We start from the raw sequence: 17,627 nt of genomic DNA, 5'->3' as shown, positions 1-17,627 counted from the left end.
ATAGTATATGTCATTGTATTAAAGTACAGGTGGCCCTCGGTTTACAACGGTTCAATTTGCACCGTTTCAGAATAACAACCTTTTCTCCAACATAGGTGTGTCCGGTCCACGGCGTCATCCTTACTTGTGGGATATTCTCTTCCCCAACAGGAAATGGCAAAGAGCCCAGCAAAGCTGGTCACATGATCCCTCCTAGGCTCCGCCTACCCCAGTCATTCTCTTTGCCGTTGTACAGGCAACATCTCCACGGAGATGGCTTAGAGTTTTTTAGTGTTTAACTGTAGTTTTTCATTATTCAATCAAGAGTTTGTTATTTTCAAATAGTGCTGGTACGTACTATTTACTCAGAAACAGAAAAGAGATGAAGAATTCTGTTTGTATGAGGAAAATGATTTTAGCAACCGTAACTAAAATCCATGGCTGTTCCACACAGGACTGTTGAGAGCAATTAACTTCAGTTGGGGGAACAGTTTGCAGTCCTTTGCTGCTTGAGGTATGACACATTCTAACAAGACGATGTAATGCTGGAAGCTGTCATTTTCCCTATGGGATCCGGTAAGCCATGTTTATTACGATTGTAAATAAGGGCTTCACAAGGGCTTATTTAGACTGTAGACCTTTTTTTGGGCTAAATCGATTGATATTAACACTTATTTAGCCTTGAGGAATCATTTATTCTGGGTATTTTGATATAATAATATCGGCAGGCACTGTTTTAGACACCTTATTCTTTAGGGGCTTTCCCAAAGCATAGGCAGAGTCTCATTTTCGCGCCGGTGTTGCGCACTTGTTTTTGAGAGGCATGGCATGCAGTCGCATGTGAGAGGAGCTCTGATACTTATAAAAGACTTCTGAAGGCGTCATTTGGTATCGTATTCCCCTTTGGGTTTGGTTGGGTCTCAGCAAAGCAGATACCAGGGACTGTAAAGGGGTTAAAGCTTAAAACGGCTCCGGTTCCGTTATTTTAAGGGTTAAAGCTTCCAAAATTGGTGTGCAATATTTTCAAGGCTTTAAGACACTGTGGTGAAAGTTTGGTGAATTTTGAACAATTCCTTCATGTTTTTTCGCAATTGCAGTAATAAAGTGTGTTCAGTTTAAAATTTAAAGTGACAGTAACGGTTTTATTTCAAAACGTTTTTTGTACTTTCTTATCAAGTTTATGCCTGTTTAACATGTCTGAACTACCAGATAGACTGTGTTCTGAATGTGGGGAAGCCAGAATTCCTATTCATTTAAATAAATGTGATTTATGTGATAATGACAATGATGCCCAAGATGATTCCTCAAGTGAGGGGAGTAAGCATGGTACTGCATCATTCCCTCCTTCGTCTACACGAGTCTTGCCCACTCAGGAGGCCCCTAGTACATCTAGCGCGCCAATACTCCTTACTATGCAACAATTAACGGCTGTAATGGATAATTCTGTCAAAAACATTTTAGCCAAAATGAACCCTTGTCAGCGTAAGCGTGGATGCTCTGTTTTAGTTACTGAAGAGCATGACGACGCTGATATTAATATCTCTGAAGGGCCCCTAACCCAATCTGAGGGGGCCAGGGAGGTTTTGTCTGAGGGAGAAATTACTGATTTAGGGAACATTTCTCAGCAGGCTGAATCTGATGTGCTTACATTTAAATTTAAATTGGAACATCTCCGCATTTTGCTTAAGGAGGTATTATCCACTCTGGATGATTGTGAAAATTTGGTCATCCCAGAGAAACTATGTAAAATGGACAAGTTCCTAGAGGTGCCGGGGCTCCCAGAAGCTTTTCCTATACCCAAGCGGGTGGCGGACATTGTTAATAAAGAATGGGAAAGGCCCGGTATTCCTTTCGTCCCTCCCCCCATATTTAAAAAATTGTTTCCTATGGTCGACCCCAGAAAGGACTTATGGCAGTCAGTCCCCAAGGTCGAGGGAGCGGTTTCTACTTTAAACAAACGCACCACTATTCCCATAGAGGATAGTTGTGCTTTCAAAGATCCTATGGATAAAAAATTAGAAGGTTTGCTTAAAAAGATGTTTGTTCAGCAGGGTTACCTTCTACAACCCATTTCATGCATTGTCCCTGTCACTACAGCCGCATATTTCTGGTTTGATGAACTGATTAAGGTGCTCGATAGTGACTCTCCTCCTTATGAGGAGATTATGGACAGAGTCAATGCTCTCAAATTGGCTAATTCTTTCACTCTAGACGCCTCTTTGCAATTGGCTAAGTTAGCGGCTAAGAATTCTGGGTTTGCTATTGTGGCGCGCAGAGCGCTTTGGTTGAAATCTTGGTCGGCTGATGCGTCTTCCAAGAACAAGCTACTAAACATTCCTTTCAAGGGGAAAACGCTGTTTGGTCCTGACTTGAAAGAGATTATCTCTGATATCACTGGGGGTAAGGGCCATGCCCTTCCTCAGGATCGGCCTTTCAAGGCAAAAAATAGACCTAATTTTCGTCCCTTTCGTAAAAACGGACCAGCCCAAGGTGCTACGTCCTCTAAGCAAGAGGGAAATACTTCTCAGGCCAAGCCAGCTTGGAGACCAATGCAAGGCTGGAACAAGGGAAAGCAGGCCAAGAAACCTGCCACTGCTACCAAGACAGCATGAAATATCGGCCCCCGATCCGGGACCGGATCTGGTGGGGGGCAGACTCTCTCTCTTCGCTCAGGCTTGGGCAAGAGATGTTCTGGATCCTTGGGCGCTAGAAATAGTCTCCCAGGGTTATCTTCTGGAATTCAAGGGACTTCCCCCAAGGGGGAGGTTCCACAGGTCTCAGTTGTCTTCAGACCACATAAAAAGACAGGCGTTCTTACATTGTGTAGAAGACCTGTTAAAAATGGGAGTGATTCATTCTGTTCCATTGAGAGAACAAGGGATGGGGTTCTACTCCAATCTGTTCATAGTTCCCAAAAAAGAGGGAACGTTCAGACCAATCCTAGATCTCAAGATCTTAAACAAATTTCTCAAGGTCCCATCGTTCAAGATGGAAACCATTCGAACTATCCTTCCTTCCATCCAGGAAGGTCAATTCATGACCACGGTGGATTTAAAGGATGCGTATCTACATATTCCTATCCACAAGGAACATCATCGGTTCCTAAGGTTTGCATTCCTGGACAAACATTACCAGTTCGTGGCGCTTCCTTTCGGATTAGCCACTGCTCCAAGGATTTTCACAAAGGTACTAGGGTCCCTTCTAGCGGTGCTAAGACCAAGGGGCATTGCAGTAGTACCTTACCTGGACGACATTCTGATTCAAGCGTCGTCCCTCCCTCGAGCAAAGGCTCACACGGACATCGTCCTGGCCTTTCTCAGATCGCACGGCTGGAAAGTGAACGTGGAAAAGAGTTCTCTATCCCCGTCAACAAGGGTTCCCTTCTTGGGAACAATTATAGACTCCTCAGAAATGAGGATTTTTCTAACAGAGGCCAGAAAGACAAAACTTCTGGACTCTTGTCGAATACTTCATTCCGTTCCTCTTCCTTCCATAGCTCAGTGCATGGAAGTGATCGGGTTGATGGTAGCGGCAATGGACATAGTTCCTTTTGCGCGCATTCATCTAAGACCATTACAACTGTGCATGCTCAGTCAGTGGAATGGGGACTATACAGACTTGTCTCCAAAGATACAAGTAAATCAGAGGACCAGAGACTCACTCCGTTGGTGGCTGTCCCTGGACAACCTGTCACGAGGGATGACATTCCGCAGACCAGAGTGGGTCATTGTCACGACCGACGCCAGTCTGATGGGCTGGGGCGCGGTCTGGGGATCCCTGAAAGCTCAGGGTCTTTGGTCTCGGGAAGAATCTCTTCTACCGATAAATATTCTGGAACTGAGAGCGATATTCAATGCTCTCAAGGCTTGGCCTCAGCTAGCGAGGACCAAGTTCATACGGTTTCAATCAGACAACATGACGACTGTTGCGTACATCAACCATCAGGGGGGAACAAGGAGTTCCCTAGCGATGGAAGAAGTGACCAAGATTATTCTATGGGCGGAGTCTCACTCCTGCCACCTGTCTGCTATCCACATCCCGGGAGTGGAAAATTGGGAAGCGGATTTTCTGAGTCGTCAGACATTGCATCCGGGGGAGTGGGAACTCCATCCGGAAATCTTTGCCCAAGTCACTCAACTATGGGGCATTCCAGACATGGATCTGATGGCCTCTCGTCAGAACTTCAAAGTTCCTTGCTACGGGTCCAGATCCAGGGATCCCAAGGCGGCTCTAGTGGATGCACTAGTAGCACCTTGGACCTTCAAACTAGCTTATGTGTTCCCGCCGTTTCCTCTCATCCCCAGGCTGGTAGCCAGGATCAATCAGGAGAGGGCGTCGGTGATCTTGATAGCTCCTGCGTGGCCACGCAGGACTTGGTATGCAGATCTGGTGAATATGTCATCGGCTCCACCTTGGAAGCTACCTTTGAGACGAGACCTTCTTGTTCAGGGTCCGTTCGAACATCCGAATCTGGTTTCACTCCAGCTGACTGCTTGGAGATTGAACGCTTGATTTTATCGAAGCGAGGTTTCTCAGATTCTGTTATCGATACTCTTGTTCAGGCCAGAAAGCCTGTAACTAGAAAGATTTACCACAAAATTTGGAAAAAATATATCTGTTGGTGTGAATCTAAAGGATTCCCTTGGGACAAGGTTAAGATTCCTAGGATTCTATCCTTCCTTCAAGAAGGATTGGAAAAAGGATTATCGGCAAGTTCCCTGAAGGGACAGATTTCTGCCTTGTCGGTGTTACTTCACAAAAAACTGGCAGCTGTGCCAGATGTTCAGGCCTTTGTTCAGGCTCTGGTTAGAATCAAGCCTGTTTACAAACCTTTGACTCCTCCTTGGAGTCTCAATTTAGTTCTTTCAGTTCTTCAGGGGGTTCCGTTTGAACCCTTACATTCCGTTGATATTAAGTTATTATCTTGGAAAGTTTTGTTTTTAGTTGCAATTTCTTCTGCTAGAAGAGTTTCAGAATTATCTGCTCTGCAGTGTTCTCCTCCTTATCTGGTGTTCCATGCAGATAAGGTGGTTTTACGTACTAAACCTGGTTTTCTTCCAAAAGTTGTTTCTAACAAAAACATTAACCAGGAGATTATCGTACCTTCTCTGTGTCCGAAACCAGTTTCAAAGAAGGAACGCTTGTTGCACAATTTGGATGTTGTTCGCGCTCTAAAATTCTATTTAGATGCTACAAAGGATTTTAGACAAACATCTTCCTTGTTTGTTGTTTATTCAGGTAAAAGGAGAGGTCAAAAAGCAACTTCTACCTCTCTCTCTTCTTGGATTAAAAGCATCATCAGATTGGCTTACGAGACTGCCGGACGGCAGCCTCCCGAAAGAATCACAGCTCATTCCACTAGGGCTGTGGCTTCCACATGGGCCTTCAAGAACGAGGCTTCTGTTGATCAGATATGTAGGGCAGCGACTTGGTCTTCACTGCACACTTTTACCAAATTTTACAAGTTTGATACTTTTGCTTCTTCTGAGGCTATTTTTGGGAGAAAGGTTTTGCAAGCCGTGGTGCCTTCCATTTAGGTGACCTGATTTGCTCCCTCCCTTCATCCGTGTCCTAAAGCTTTGGTATTGGTTCCCACAAGTAAGGATGACGCCGTGGACCGGACACACCTATGTTGGAGAAAACAGAATTTATGTTTACCTGATAAATTTCTTTCTCCAACGGTGTGTCCGGTCCACGGCCCGCCCTGGTTTTTTAATCAGGTCTGATATTTTATTTTCTTTAACTACAGTCACCACGGTACCATATGGTTTCTCCTATGCTATTATTCCTCCTTAACGTCGGTCGAATGACTGGGGTAGGCGGAGCCTAGGAGGGATCATGTGACCAGCTTTGCTGGGCTCTTTGCCATTTCCTGTTGGGGAAGAGAATATCCCACAAGTAAGGATGACGCCGTGGACCGGACACACCGTTGGAGAAAGAAATTTATCAGGTAAACATAAATTCTGTTTTTTTCAGTCATGTGACTGCTATTGAAAACCATTGAGAAGCAGTGCATTGATTAAAATAGCCAGTAGGTGGAGCTGTCCGCTTGTGTTGCAGCAAAGATATGCAAGAAAAGCAAGCTGAAATTAATCAGTTTACCCAGACTTGAGCTATCGAGCAGCTTGCAAAGGAACAAGATCTTCCTGTCTATAAATCAGTCCAGATTGGAATGCATAGAAAGAACTGTTTGCAGAAAAATGCAAGTAAAGTCTGTCTTGTGTGATTATTGTATTAGGTTTATAATGCTGTTTAGCAAATGTTTTTGTTAATTTAACTTAGTTTAATTATATATTCTGTGTTGTGTGATTATTTTATTAGGTTTATAATGCTGTTTAGCATTTAAAGTCTTCATTTAAAAATAATGTATTAGGTGTTACTTATGCCAATTTTGAGAGGGCCCTGGAACTTAACTCCCTCACTTCCCATTGACTTACATTATAATCTGGGTTTCAATTTACAACCATACCTTCTGGAACCTAACCCCGGCGTAAACTGAGGGCTACCTGTAATTAGTGGTCATTTAGCCTTTGTAACACTATAACAACAAAGTGCCATACAGCTCAAGCCAGGTACGTTTGCACTTTACTCATCCAGCTTCTGCCATCTTAGCTCACAACCCATAGATCTAATGTATTCCTAGTCACTGCTACAGGTTCAGTGCTGAATGGAGAAAAAGGCTCAAACGTTCCATATACTAATCAGTTTAAAGGGACATGAAACCCAATTCAATTTGTGGATATTATAATAAGACAGCTCCATACCGTGGGTAGACATATGTTTGAGCAACATTTATTAACCCTTATAGTATCTTTATTTCCCTGGCTCATTCCTGTTAACTTTACATGGAGGCACGACTGGAGTGTTTTATCCTACATAGCAGCGTGCATATGGGTGTGTCTCACTATCGTTCTCATTTGCTAAGATATTAGTAATTCCTCATTAGTAAGGAAAGTGTTGGGACAATTACAGCAAACCTCCCATTATATTGCCATTAATGGGTAGTAACAAGCATTGTAGACATAAAACAAAAGTGGTCACAATCCTTACATAGAGTTGGTGAAGCCCCTTAAAATCATCCTTTTTGATTTCCGTGATTTTGTTATTCTGCAAATCTAAGAGGGTGGTATCCTTCGGGATGTTCTTGGGCACACTGGTGAGACCTAAAATGAAAAAATATTGGTTTATTTATTATGATAATAATAATTTAGAACAATATTCACATTCTTACTATCGTTATTTAGACATTTTCTGGAGTTTTGATTAAATAAATGCAGCCAACCACCAACCAGGGGGCAGAAAGACTGGAAAGTAAATGAGGAGAATAAATAGACTAGATTGAGGGATTGCATGAGGGGAAAAGAGGCTAGAGAAGGACTGTGTGGGGGGAATAAAGAGAACATAAAGATAAACTATGTGAGGGCACTAAAGAGATCAGAGAGGTACTGTGTGAGGGGGGAATAACAAGATCAGAGAGAGGGACTGTGTGAGGGTAATAAAGAGACCAGAGAGAGGGACTGTGTGAGGGGAATAAAGAGACCAGAGAGAGGGACTGTGTGAGGGTAATAAAGAGACCAGAGAGAGGGACTGTGTGAAGGGAATAAAGAGACTAGAGAGAGGGACTGTGTGAGGGGAATAAAGAGACTAGAGAGAGGGACTGTGTGAGGGGAATAAAGAGACCAGAGAGAGGGACTGTGTGAGGGGAATAAAGAGACCAGAGAGAGGGACTGTGTGAGGGGAATAAAGAGACCAGAGAGAGGGACTGTGTGAGGGAACTGAAGAGACCAGAGAGAGGGACTGTGTGAGGGAAGTGAAGAGACCAGAGAGAGGGAATGTGTGAGGGGAATAAAGAGACCAGAGAGAGGGACTGTGTGAGGGGAATAAAGAGACCAGAGAGAGGGACTGTGTGAAGGGAATAAAGAGACTAGAGAGAGGGACTGTGTGAGGGGACTTAAGAGACCAAAGAGAGGAACTGTGTGAGGGGAATAAAGAGACTAGAGAGAGGGACTGTGTGAGGGGAATAAAGAGACTAGGGAGAGGGACTGTGTGAGGGAACTGAAGAGACCAGAGAGAGGGACTGTGTGAGGGTAATAAAGAGACCAGAGAGATGGACTGTGTGAGGGGAATAAAGAGACCAGAGAGAGGGACTTTGTGAGGGTAATAAAGAGACCAGAGAGATGGACTGTGTGAGGGGACTGAATAGACCAGAGAGAGGGACTGTGTGAGGGGAATAAAGAGACTAGAGAGAGGGACTGTGTGAGGGGACTGAAGAGACCAGAGAGAGGGACTGTGTGAGGGGAATAAAGAGACCAGAGAGAGGGACTGTGTGAGGGTAATAAAGAGACCAGAGAGAGGGACTGTGTGAGGGTAATAAAGAGACCAGAGAGGGACTGTGTGAGGGTAATAAAGAGACCAGAGAGAGGGACTGTGTGAAGGGAATAAAGAGACTAGAGAGAGGGACTGTGTGAGGGGAATAAAGAGACTAGGGAGAGGGACTGTGTGAGGGAACTGAAGAGACCAGAGAGAGGGACTGTGTGAGGGGAGTGAAGAGACTAGAGAGAGGGACTGTGTGAGGAGAATAAAGAGACTAGAGAGAGGGACTGTGTGAGGGAACTGAAGAGACCAGAGAGAGGGACTGTATGAGGGGAGTGAAGAGACTAGAGAGAGGGATTGTGTGAGGGGAATAAAGAGACCAGAGAGAGGGACTGTGTGAGAGTAATAAAGAGACCAGAGAGAGGGACTGTGTGAGGGGAGTGAAGAGACTAGAGAGAGGGACTGTGTGAGGGGAATAAAGAGACCAGAGAGAGGGACTGTGTGAGGGGAGTGAAGAGACTAGAGAAGAGGGACTGTGCGAGGGGAATGAAGAGACTAGAGAGAGGGACTGTGTGAGGGAACTAAAGAGACCAGAGAGAGGGACTGTGTGAGGGGATTAAAGAGACTAGAGAGAGGGGCTGTGTGAGGGTAATAAAGAGACTAGAGAGAGGGACTGTGTGAGGGGACTGAAGAGACCAGAGAGAGGGACTATGTGAGGAGAATAAAGAGACTAGAGAGGGGGACTGTGTGATGGGACTGAAGAGACTAGAGAGAGGGACTGTGTGAGGGGAATAAAGAGACCAGAGAGAGGGACTGTGTGAGGGGACTGAAGAGACCAGAGAGAGGGACTGTGTGAGGGGAATAAAGAGACCAGAGAGAGGGACTGTGTGAGGGGAATAAAGAGACCAGAGAGAGGGACTGTGTGAGGAGAATAAAGAGACCAGAGAGAGGGACTGTGTGAGGGGAATAAAGAGACCAGAGAGAGGGACTGTGTGAGGGGAATAAAGAGACCAAAGAGAGAGACTGTGTGAGGGGACTGAAGAGACCAGAGAGAGGGACTGTGTGAGGGTAATAAAGAGACCAGAGAGAGGGACTGTGTGAGGGGAATAAAGAGACCAGAGAGAGGGACTATGTGAGGGTAATAAAGAGACCAGAGAGAGGGACTGTGTGAGGGTAATAAAGAGACCAGAGAGGGACTGTGTGAGGGTAATAAAGAGACCAGAGAGAGGGACTGTGTGAAGGGAATAAAGAGACCAGAGAGAGGGACTGTGTGAAGGGAATAAAGAGACTAGAGAGAGGGACTGTGTGAGGGGACTAAAGAGACCAAAGAGAGGAACTGTGTGAGGGGAATAAAGAGACTAGAGAGAGGGACTGTGTGAGGGGAATAAAGAGACTAGGGAGAGGGACTGTGTGAGGGAACTGAAGAGACCAGAGAGAGGGACTGTGTGAGGGGAGTGAAGAGACTAGAGAGAGGGACTGTGTGAGGAGAATAAAGAGACTAGAGAGAGGGACTGTGTGAGGGAACTGAAGAGACCAGAGAGGGGGACTGTGTGATGGGACTGAAGAGACTACAGAGAGGGACTGTGTGAGGGGAATAAAGAGACCAGAGAGAGGGACTGTGTGAGGGTCTGAAGAGACCAGAGAGAGGGACTGTGTGAGGGGAGTGAAGAGACTAGAGAGAGGGACTGGGTGAGGGGAATAAAGAGACCAGAGAGAGGGACTGTGTGAGGGGAATAAAGAGACCAGAGAGAGAGACTGTGTGAGGGGACTGAAGAGACCAGAGAGAGGGACTGTGTGAGGGGAATAAAGAGACCAGAGAGAGGGACTGTGTAAGGGGACTGAAGAGACCAGAGAGAAAGACTGTGTGAGGGTACTGAAGAGACTAGAGAGAGAGACTGTGTGAGGAGAATAAAGAGACCAGAGAGAGGGACTGTGTAAGGGGACTGAAGAGACCAGAGAGAAAGACTGTGTGAGGGTACTGAAGAGACTAGAGAGAGAGACTGTGTGAGGGGAATAAAGAGACCAGAGAGAGGGACTGTGTGAGGGGAATAAAGAGACTAGAGAGAGGGACTGTGTGAGGGGAATAAAGAGACCAGAGAGAGTGACTGTGTGAGGGGAATAAAGAGACCAGAGAGAGGGACTGTGTGAGGGGACTGAAGAGAGCAGAGAGAGGGACTGTGTGAGGGGACTGAAGAGACCAGAGAGAGGGACTGTGTGAGGGGAATAAAGAGACCAGAGAGAGGGACTGTGTAAGGGGACTGAAGAGACTAGAGAGAGGGACTGTGTGAGGGGACTGAAGAGACTAGAGAGAGGGACTGTGTGAGGGGACTGAATAGACCAGAGAGAGGGACTGTGTGAGGGGACTGAAGAGACTAGAGAGAGGGACTGTGTGAGGGGACTGAAGAGACTAGAGAGAGGGACTGTGTGAGGGGACTGAAGAGACCAGAGAGAGGGACTGTGTGAGGGGACTGAAGAGACTAGAGAGAGGGACTGTGTGTGGGGACTGAAGAGACTAGAGAGAGGGACTGTGTGAGGGGACTGAAGAGACTAGAGAGAGGGACTGTGTGAGGGGACTGAAGAGACTAGAGAGAGGGACTGAAGAGACCAGAGAGAGGGACTGTGTGAGGAGAATAAATAAAAGAATACAAACCACATGGGATGGGGCTAAAAATGCTAGAAGTATCTATAAACAATCATACTGTAAGACTTGTGGGATACTCCTCTATCAGACCGAACTCGGCCAGTAGTCTTGTTATCCCGGCGTTGAGCCGGAAAGATAGGGAATATCCCAGAGCAGAGAGTATCAGGCAAATGAGGAAAGGGCACTCACCACAGGCTGGACAGCACACGGCAAATAGGCAGACAGGATCCGGCAACAGAAAGGCAGGCCAGAAATAAAGGGGTTAACCAGGTAGCAAAGTGAAACAGGCAGGGTTCAGCAACAAGGAGTCAGTCCAGCAAGTTAGGGAATAACCAAGTAGCGTAGTGAGACAGGCAGGGTTCAGTAACAAGGATCAGTCCAGCAGATAAGGGGTTAACCAGGTAGAGTAGTGAGACAGGCAAGGTTTTCAGCAACAAAGTATCAGTCCAGCAGGGTAGGAGTTAACCAGGTAGCGTAGTAAGAAGACAGGCAAGGGTTCAGCAACAAAGTATTTAGTTCAGCAGACCATCTGTCACTCCCAGGAGCACAAGAAGAAGTAACTATACTTGGGCAGTGACTGATCGTCTGCTGCCCGTTTAAATAGGCAGAGAATTAGCGCCACAGGACCGGCCGGCATCAGGAGCGTGCGGCGATGACGTCAGCGCCGCACGCATCCAGAGCCGACACAGCCCTAGGCAACGAGCATGGGGAAGACGCCGCGCCCCTAGCAACGGTGCGGCGTGACACATACACAATGTGTTAAAAAAAATAAAATAAATTTATTAAGAAAGTGACAGCAATATCAAATCAATGGAGGGACGTCTCCCTTCCTACAATAAAAAAGATAAAATATGATACTATATACAAATACCACTTAAAAAAATAAAGGTAAAAAATGTATATCCAAAATGTACTTTGAAGCTACACTTTTGTGTTTATAGAAAGGGACGGATCCTTTCTGAAGTCAACTACATCCCAAGGTGACTGCAATCTGTGTTTTATCTGCTAAATATGCATTGCCTCAGCTTTGTCATTATGGCTGTTGTCGTCCTTAATCAAATAAAGAATCTTCTGAAGCTACACAATGTACAACAGGTTCTTCAGTGCTAAGGACCCTCTAACAGGGCAGATTTTAAGGGTTTCCCTTGTATGAGAACAGGTTAGATAAGCACAATTACTGAGCAGCTACCTGTGTTGTTCATCAGATGTGCAGAAAACTCTATCAATAAGTTCTAAAGGACTGGAGCTAAAGTCTGGGGGGCAAATTAGTCTTGTACATAACAAATGCAGAATGTCACTGAGCCATGGGACCAGCCACAAACCCTATGAGCTGATGCTAATGCTGATGTCCAGTACATAAGCAGATTCCTACATAATAAATATCTTATAGTACTGTGGGTTATTGTGGTGCTCTGGGGGAGCTGTTCAAAGTCCCAAAAAAGATGAGAGCTAGTGTGTGTATATATATATATATATATATATATATATATATATATATGTGTGTGTGTGTATATATATATATATATAGCAGTTTTGCAACAATGTTATACATTAGCAAGAGCACTATTCCCTGTCATGTAGTGCTCCAGATGTGCATCGTACATATCTAGATATCTCTTCAACAAAGAATAACATGAGAACGAAGCAAATTTAATAATAGAAGTAAATTGGAAACTTAATTCCTCCTTATCTTAAAGGGACACTGAACCCAATTTTTTTTCTTTCGTGATTCAGATAGAGCATGCATTTTTAAGCAACTTTTTAATTTACTCCTATTTTAAATTTTTCTTCGTTCACTTGCTATCTTTGTTTGAAAAAGAAGGCATCTAAGCTTCTTTTTTGGTTCAGACCTCTGGACAGCACTTTTTTAATTGGTGGATGAATTTATCCACCAATCAGCAAGAACAACCCAGGTTGTTCACCAAAAATGGGCCGGCATCTAAACTTACATTCTTGCATTTCAAATAAAGATACTAAGAGAATGAAGACAATTTGATAATAGGAGTAAATTAGAAAGTTGCTTAAAATTTCATGCTCTATCTGAATCACGAAAGAAAAATTTTTTGGGTTCAGTGTCCCTTTAACTCTCTGTTCATGCACAATGGAGCTATTGAAAAAGAAAATGTCATTACCTATCCCTTTCACCCCCTACTGGGAACTTGCTACTTGTCTCGTTTAATAGTATTTATAGTTTCAGTATCATTGGTGAAAATCAGCTATTTTAAATGACAAAATAAAGGTAAAGGAACTATTTGTAAACAATCTTATACATTCCAACATATAAAACAGAACTAGTTTCCATTGAGGGGGCAAATTATGGAAACTGGTGATAAAAACATTTATCTTCATTAAAGTCTATGAAGATTTTTTATGTTACCACCAGTTTCCAAACGTTACCACCTCAATGGAAAGTAGCGCATAGTTAGGGACGCATTAAAGGGACATTAAACACTTTGAGATGGTAATATAAAATGATAAATCGTATATATATTTAAAAAACTTTGCAATATACTTTCATGTTTTATTTTGTTCCCTTTTCCTGTAATTCCATGCTGAAATTGAGAGATTTTCAGTTCCTGTTAGAATTGGTGCAGAACAGTTATATTCCACACAGCCATTGGCTGCACACTCTAGTGACCTATTTATAACTGTCCCTAATTGGCCACAGCAGAGAAGGTAACCTGAGTTACAACATGGCAGCTCCCATTATTTTAAAGACACTAAAATTTTACACTTATTTTGTCAAAATGTAAACAGCTAATGAAACTTTAAAAAATACATCTACATGTTATTCACAGACTAAATCTTTTCTTTGAATGCATCATTCTGTCTAGAATTTGTTTAGTGTTTGTCCCGTTTTCTATATCTCAAAATACCTAAAAGGACAGTAAACAGTAAAATTGTTTTTCCCTTAATGTGTTTCCAATGACTTGTTATACAGCAGAGTAAAAAATATATGTTCAATTATTCCTTTAGGTTTATTTTTGTAACCTTCTTGTATCACTTTCTTTACACACAAATGTTTCCTTATCTCTGTCTGGAGAAAAATTGGAAATTAACATTTTATTACTTATCTCTCTTATCCCCGCTGGGAGTGTAATTTCTTATACTGGCTATGTAGAAACTTTCAGTATAGGTAAGGATACCACAGGCAAAACCAGTTATTTAAAATGCCAATATAAAGGTGAAGGAGTTATTTGTAAACAATTAAATATAATCTACCAAGTAAAATGGATCCTTTGGAACAAATTAAAGGGGAGAACATTTTTGGGTAACCTTTATTTTTAAGAGGTTTCTGCACCTCAGTTTAGCCCATCCCTAGGGTTGCCACTCGTCCCTTAAAATACAGAACACTTATACTGCAGGGTGTTCTGGGAGGAATATGAATAGTGCTGTCCAGAAACACAATACATGTTCCCCCCTGCACACCCTGCAGCATGTGTAACTCATAAGTGTCCAGGAAAACATGGCTGAGGTGGCAACCCTACCCATCCCTAATAAGTTAAAATTGTTGTAGCAAGATTTGTTTAAAATGAATGAAGTGGAAGTTCTCCAGACCGAATATCTGCCCCAAAAAATGCAGCTCAAAATGTTTCACCGGCCTGAGTGACAGTGCATGTCTGAGGCAGTTACCATCAGGCGTCCTAGCAGATATACAGTTATGGTTATCAAACATCATTAGAAACATCTGTGAGCACAGAAACCTTGTAATTGTACCAGAAACATGATGCTTCCATTTGCTAAGATGGAGACCGCAGCATTTAAAGGGACACTCAAGTCAAAATGTAACTTTCTTCATTCAGATAGAGCATGCCATTTTAAACAACTTTCCAATTAACTTCCATTAACAAAATGTGCACAGTCTTTTTATATTTACACTTTTTGAGTCACCAGCTCCTACTGAGCATGTGCAAGAATTCACAGAATGTACGTATATGCATTTGTGATTGGCTGATGACTGTCACATGATAAAAGAGTGGCAATAGACAGAACTTTGAAATTTGTCAGATATTTTTTTGCTGCTCATTTGAAGTTCATGCTACTGCATTGTGTTTTTGTCATGCATTTGTTGATTATGCAAATTTCTGTATTTACTGGTCCTTTAACCCTTGTCAGGGTATCAGCTGACAGTTTAACAACAGAAATAGGGATATATACCACAATTTTCTGATACTCACACCTATAATTCTTCCTTTTTTTTATATTTATATTATTCATTGAGAAAACAAAATTTATATAAAAGGATGAATTCGTGTTTATAGACCTTCAAATAGAAAAACTAATGTCTCATGTTTATTTTTTTCAATTTAATGATCAAACATTATCGTATGATAGTCAAATGCAATATAGATATATATATCATATAATATATATACAGGTAGCCCTCAGTTTACGTCGGGGTTAGGTTCCAGAAGGAATGGTTGTAAATCAAAACTGTTGTAAATTGAAACCCAGTTTATAATGTAAGTTAATGGGGAAGTGAGGGAGTTAGGGTCCAGGCCCCTCTCAAAATTGTCATAAGTAACATGACCTAATACATTATTTTTAAAGCTTTGAAATGAAGACTTTAAATGCTAAACAGTATTATAAACGTAATAATATAATCACACAACACAGAATATATAATTAAACTAAGTTAAATGAACAAAAAAATTTGCTAAACCACATTATAAACCTAATAAAATCACACAACACAGACTTTACTTGCATTTTTCTGCAAACAGTTCTTTCTATGCATTCCAATCTGGACTGATTTATAGACAGGAAGATCTTGTTCCTTTGAAATCTGCTCGATATGGTTAAATTGATTAATTTCAGCTTGCTTGGCTTGCATATCTTTGCTGCAACACAAGCGGACAGCTCCGCCTACTGGCTATTTTAATCAATTCACTGCTTCCCAATGCTTTTCAATAGCAGTCACATGACTGGAAAAAAAGGTTGTTATTCTGAAACGGTGCACATCTCACCCATTCACACATCTTCACTATCTTTGTTGCCTCCGCCTGGGGGGGTTCAAGGTTCACTTGTGGTGGATGCCAGGGGATCGATGGGGCGCCTTCCTTGAACCTCCCAGGCAGAGGCAAAAACAATAGTGTAGATGGGGGGATTACATTACATCGGACTTTACCCACAGCCACTTGGGTAATGTCAGGTTTATCCTAGGATTACCTGGATTTCTGACTTTACCCGTAACAAACACACATATATGTATATATAATAAACATACATATGTATAAATAAAATCAGGATTCTTGACAGATTCTCAAAAGAAAGGTTTGCCAGCCAGTTGGCATTATGCAGTAGCCAGGTTGGGGCAGTCTAATACTTTGCAATATTATAACATAAATTGATTTAATGATAATTTGTGCAACAAACATTAAACACATTTAATATTAGCTAATTTTAGCTTAATATTGGTTTACATTGTATCCAGGTGGTCAGTAAAATCAGCTGGGTGGTGCACCCATAGACTATTTTTCATCACAGTGGCTGTTATGTCACGGCCACTATTACTTGGGAGTTAGCTCAGTGCTTGAGGCTTGTGACCTGCTTTTGAAAGTGCTAGTTCTACTACATTGTTAGGGTTGCTAGCTGTGCTTCAAATAAATACCGGACAACCTAAAGGTGATTGGACATGGGACATAAATGAGTTCACACAATGTCTCCACAAAAGCCCAACCTTAGGCCCCACCCTTGAGCCCACCACATATAATTTTCACAACTAAGCAGTCATGTTATCCCCTTGGTTGCCAGTAACACATATATAGAGCAGTGATGTGACCCCCTTGGCTGCTAGAGGTACACATTTTACTAGACAGCCTGCTAAAATACTGGACTGTCTGGTTGAATACTGGACACCTGGCAACCCTATACAGATGGCCCTCGTTTTACAACGGTTCAATTTACACCGTTTCAGAATAACAACCTTTTTTCCCAGTCATGTGACTGCTATTGAAAAGCATTGAGAAGCAGTGCATTTATTAAAATAGCCAGTAGGTGGAGCTGTCCGCTTGTGTTGCAGCAAAGCCAAGCAAGCTGAAATTAATCAGTTTAACCAGACCTGAGCTATCGAGCAGATTTCAAAGGAACAAGATCATCCTGTCTATAAATCAGTCCAGATTGGAATGCATGGAAAGAACTGTTTGCAGAAAAATGCAAGTGAAGTCTGTGTTGTGTGATTATTTTATTAGGTTTATAATGCTGTTTAGCAAATGTTTTTGTTCATTTAACTTAGTTTAATTATATATTCTGTGTTGTGTGATTACTTTATTAGGTTTATAATGCTGTTTAGCATTTAAAGTCTTCATTTCAAAGCTTTAAAAATAATGTAGTAGGTGTTACTTATGACAATTTTGAGAGGGGCCTGGAACCTATCTCCCTCACTTCCCATTGACTTACATTATAAACTGGGTTTCAATTTACAACGGCTTCGATTTACAACCATTCCTTCTGGAACCTAACCCCGGCGTAAACTGTGGGCTACCTGTACATTGTTGTACTACAGCAGGTACTAATAGCAGATCCCATAGGTTCTAGCCCATCACTACAAAGGAGGAAATAGATATATAGAAGATAAATAACTACATATGCACCCAAAGTAGCTATAGCGAAAAGAAATGACGTATCCCTCTGGGGATAAAAACTCACCACCTTTATGTGTTTGCAGATTTATGGCACAGTCTGCTAATGGTTA

At 42.6% G+C, this 17,627-nt stretch overlaps 1 protein-coding gene across 1 annotated transcript in view; it reads right to left on the bottom strand.

Moving 5' to 3' along the window:
- Positions 1 to 17,627, bottom strand: part of BGN (biglycan) — an 85,411-nt gene that overhangs the window by 25,098 nt on the left and 42,686 nt on the right. Inside the window, exon 3 of the mRNA XM_053695339.1 lies at positions 7,030 to 7,142. Within this exon, the coding sequence (XP_053551314.1) occupies positions 7,030 to 7,142 (113 nt within the window). The remainder of the gene's footprint in view (positions 1 to 7,029; positions 7,143 to 17,627) is intronic.

Source organism: Bombina bombina, chromosome 12 (genome assembly GCF_027579735.1).
Source record: "Bombina bombina isolate aBomBom1 chromosome 12, aBomBom1.pri, whole genome shotgun sequence".
Lineage (NCBI taxonomy): Eukaryota > Metazoa > Chordata > Amphibia > Anura > Bombinatoridae > Bombina > Bombina bombina.
Note: the sequence above shows the minus strand (reverse complement) of the source record. Positions and strands in the feature narration are given on the sequence as shown.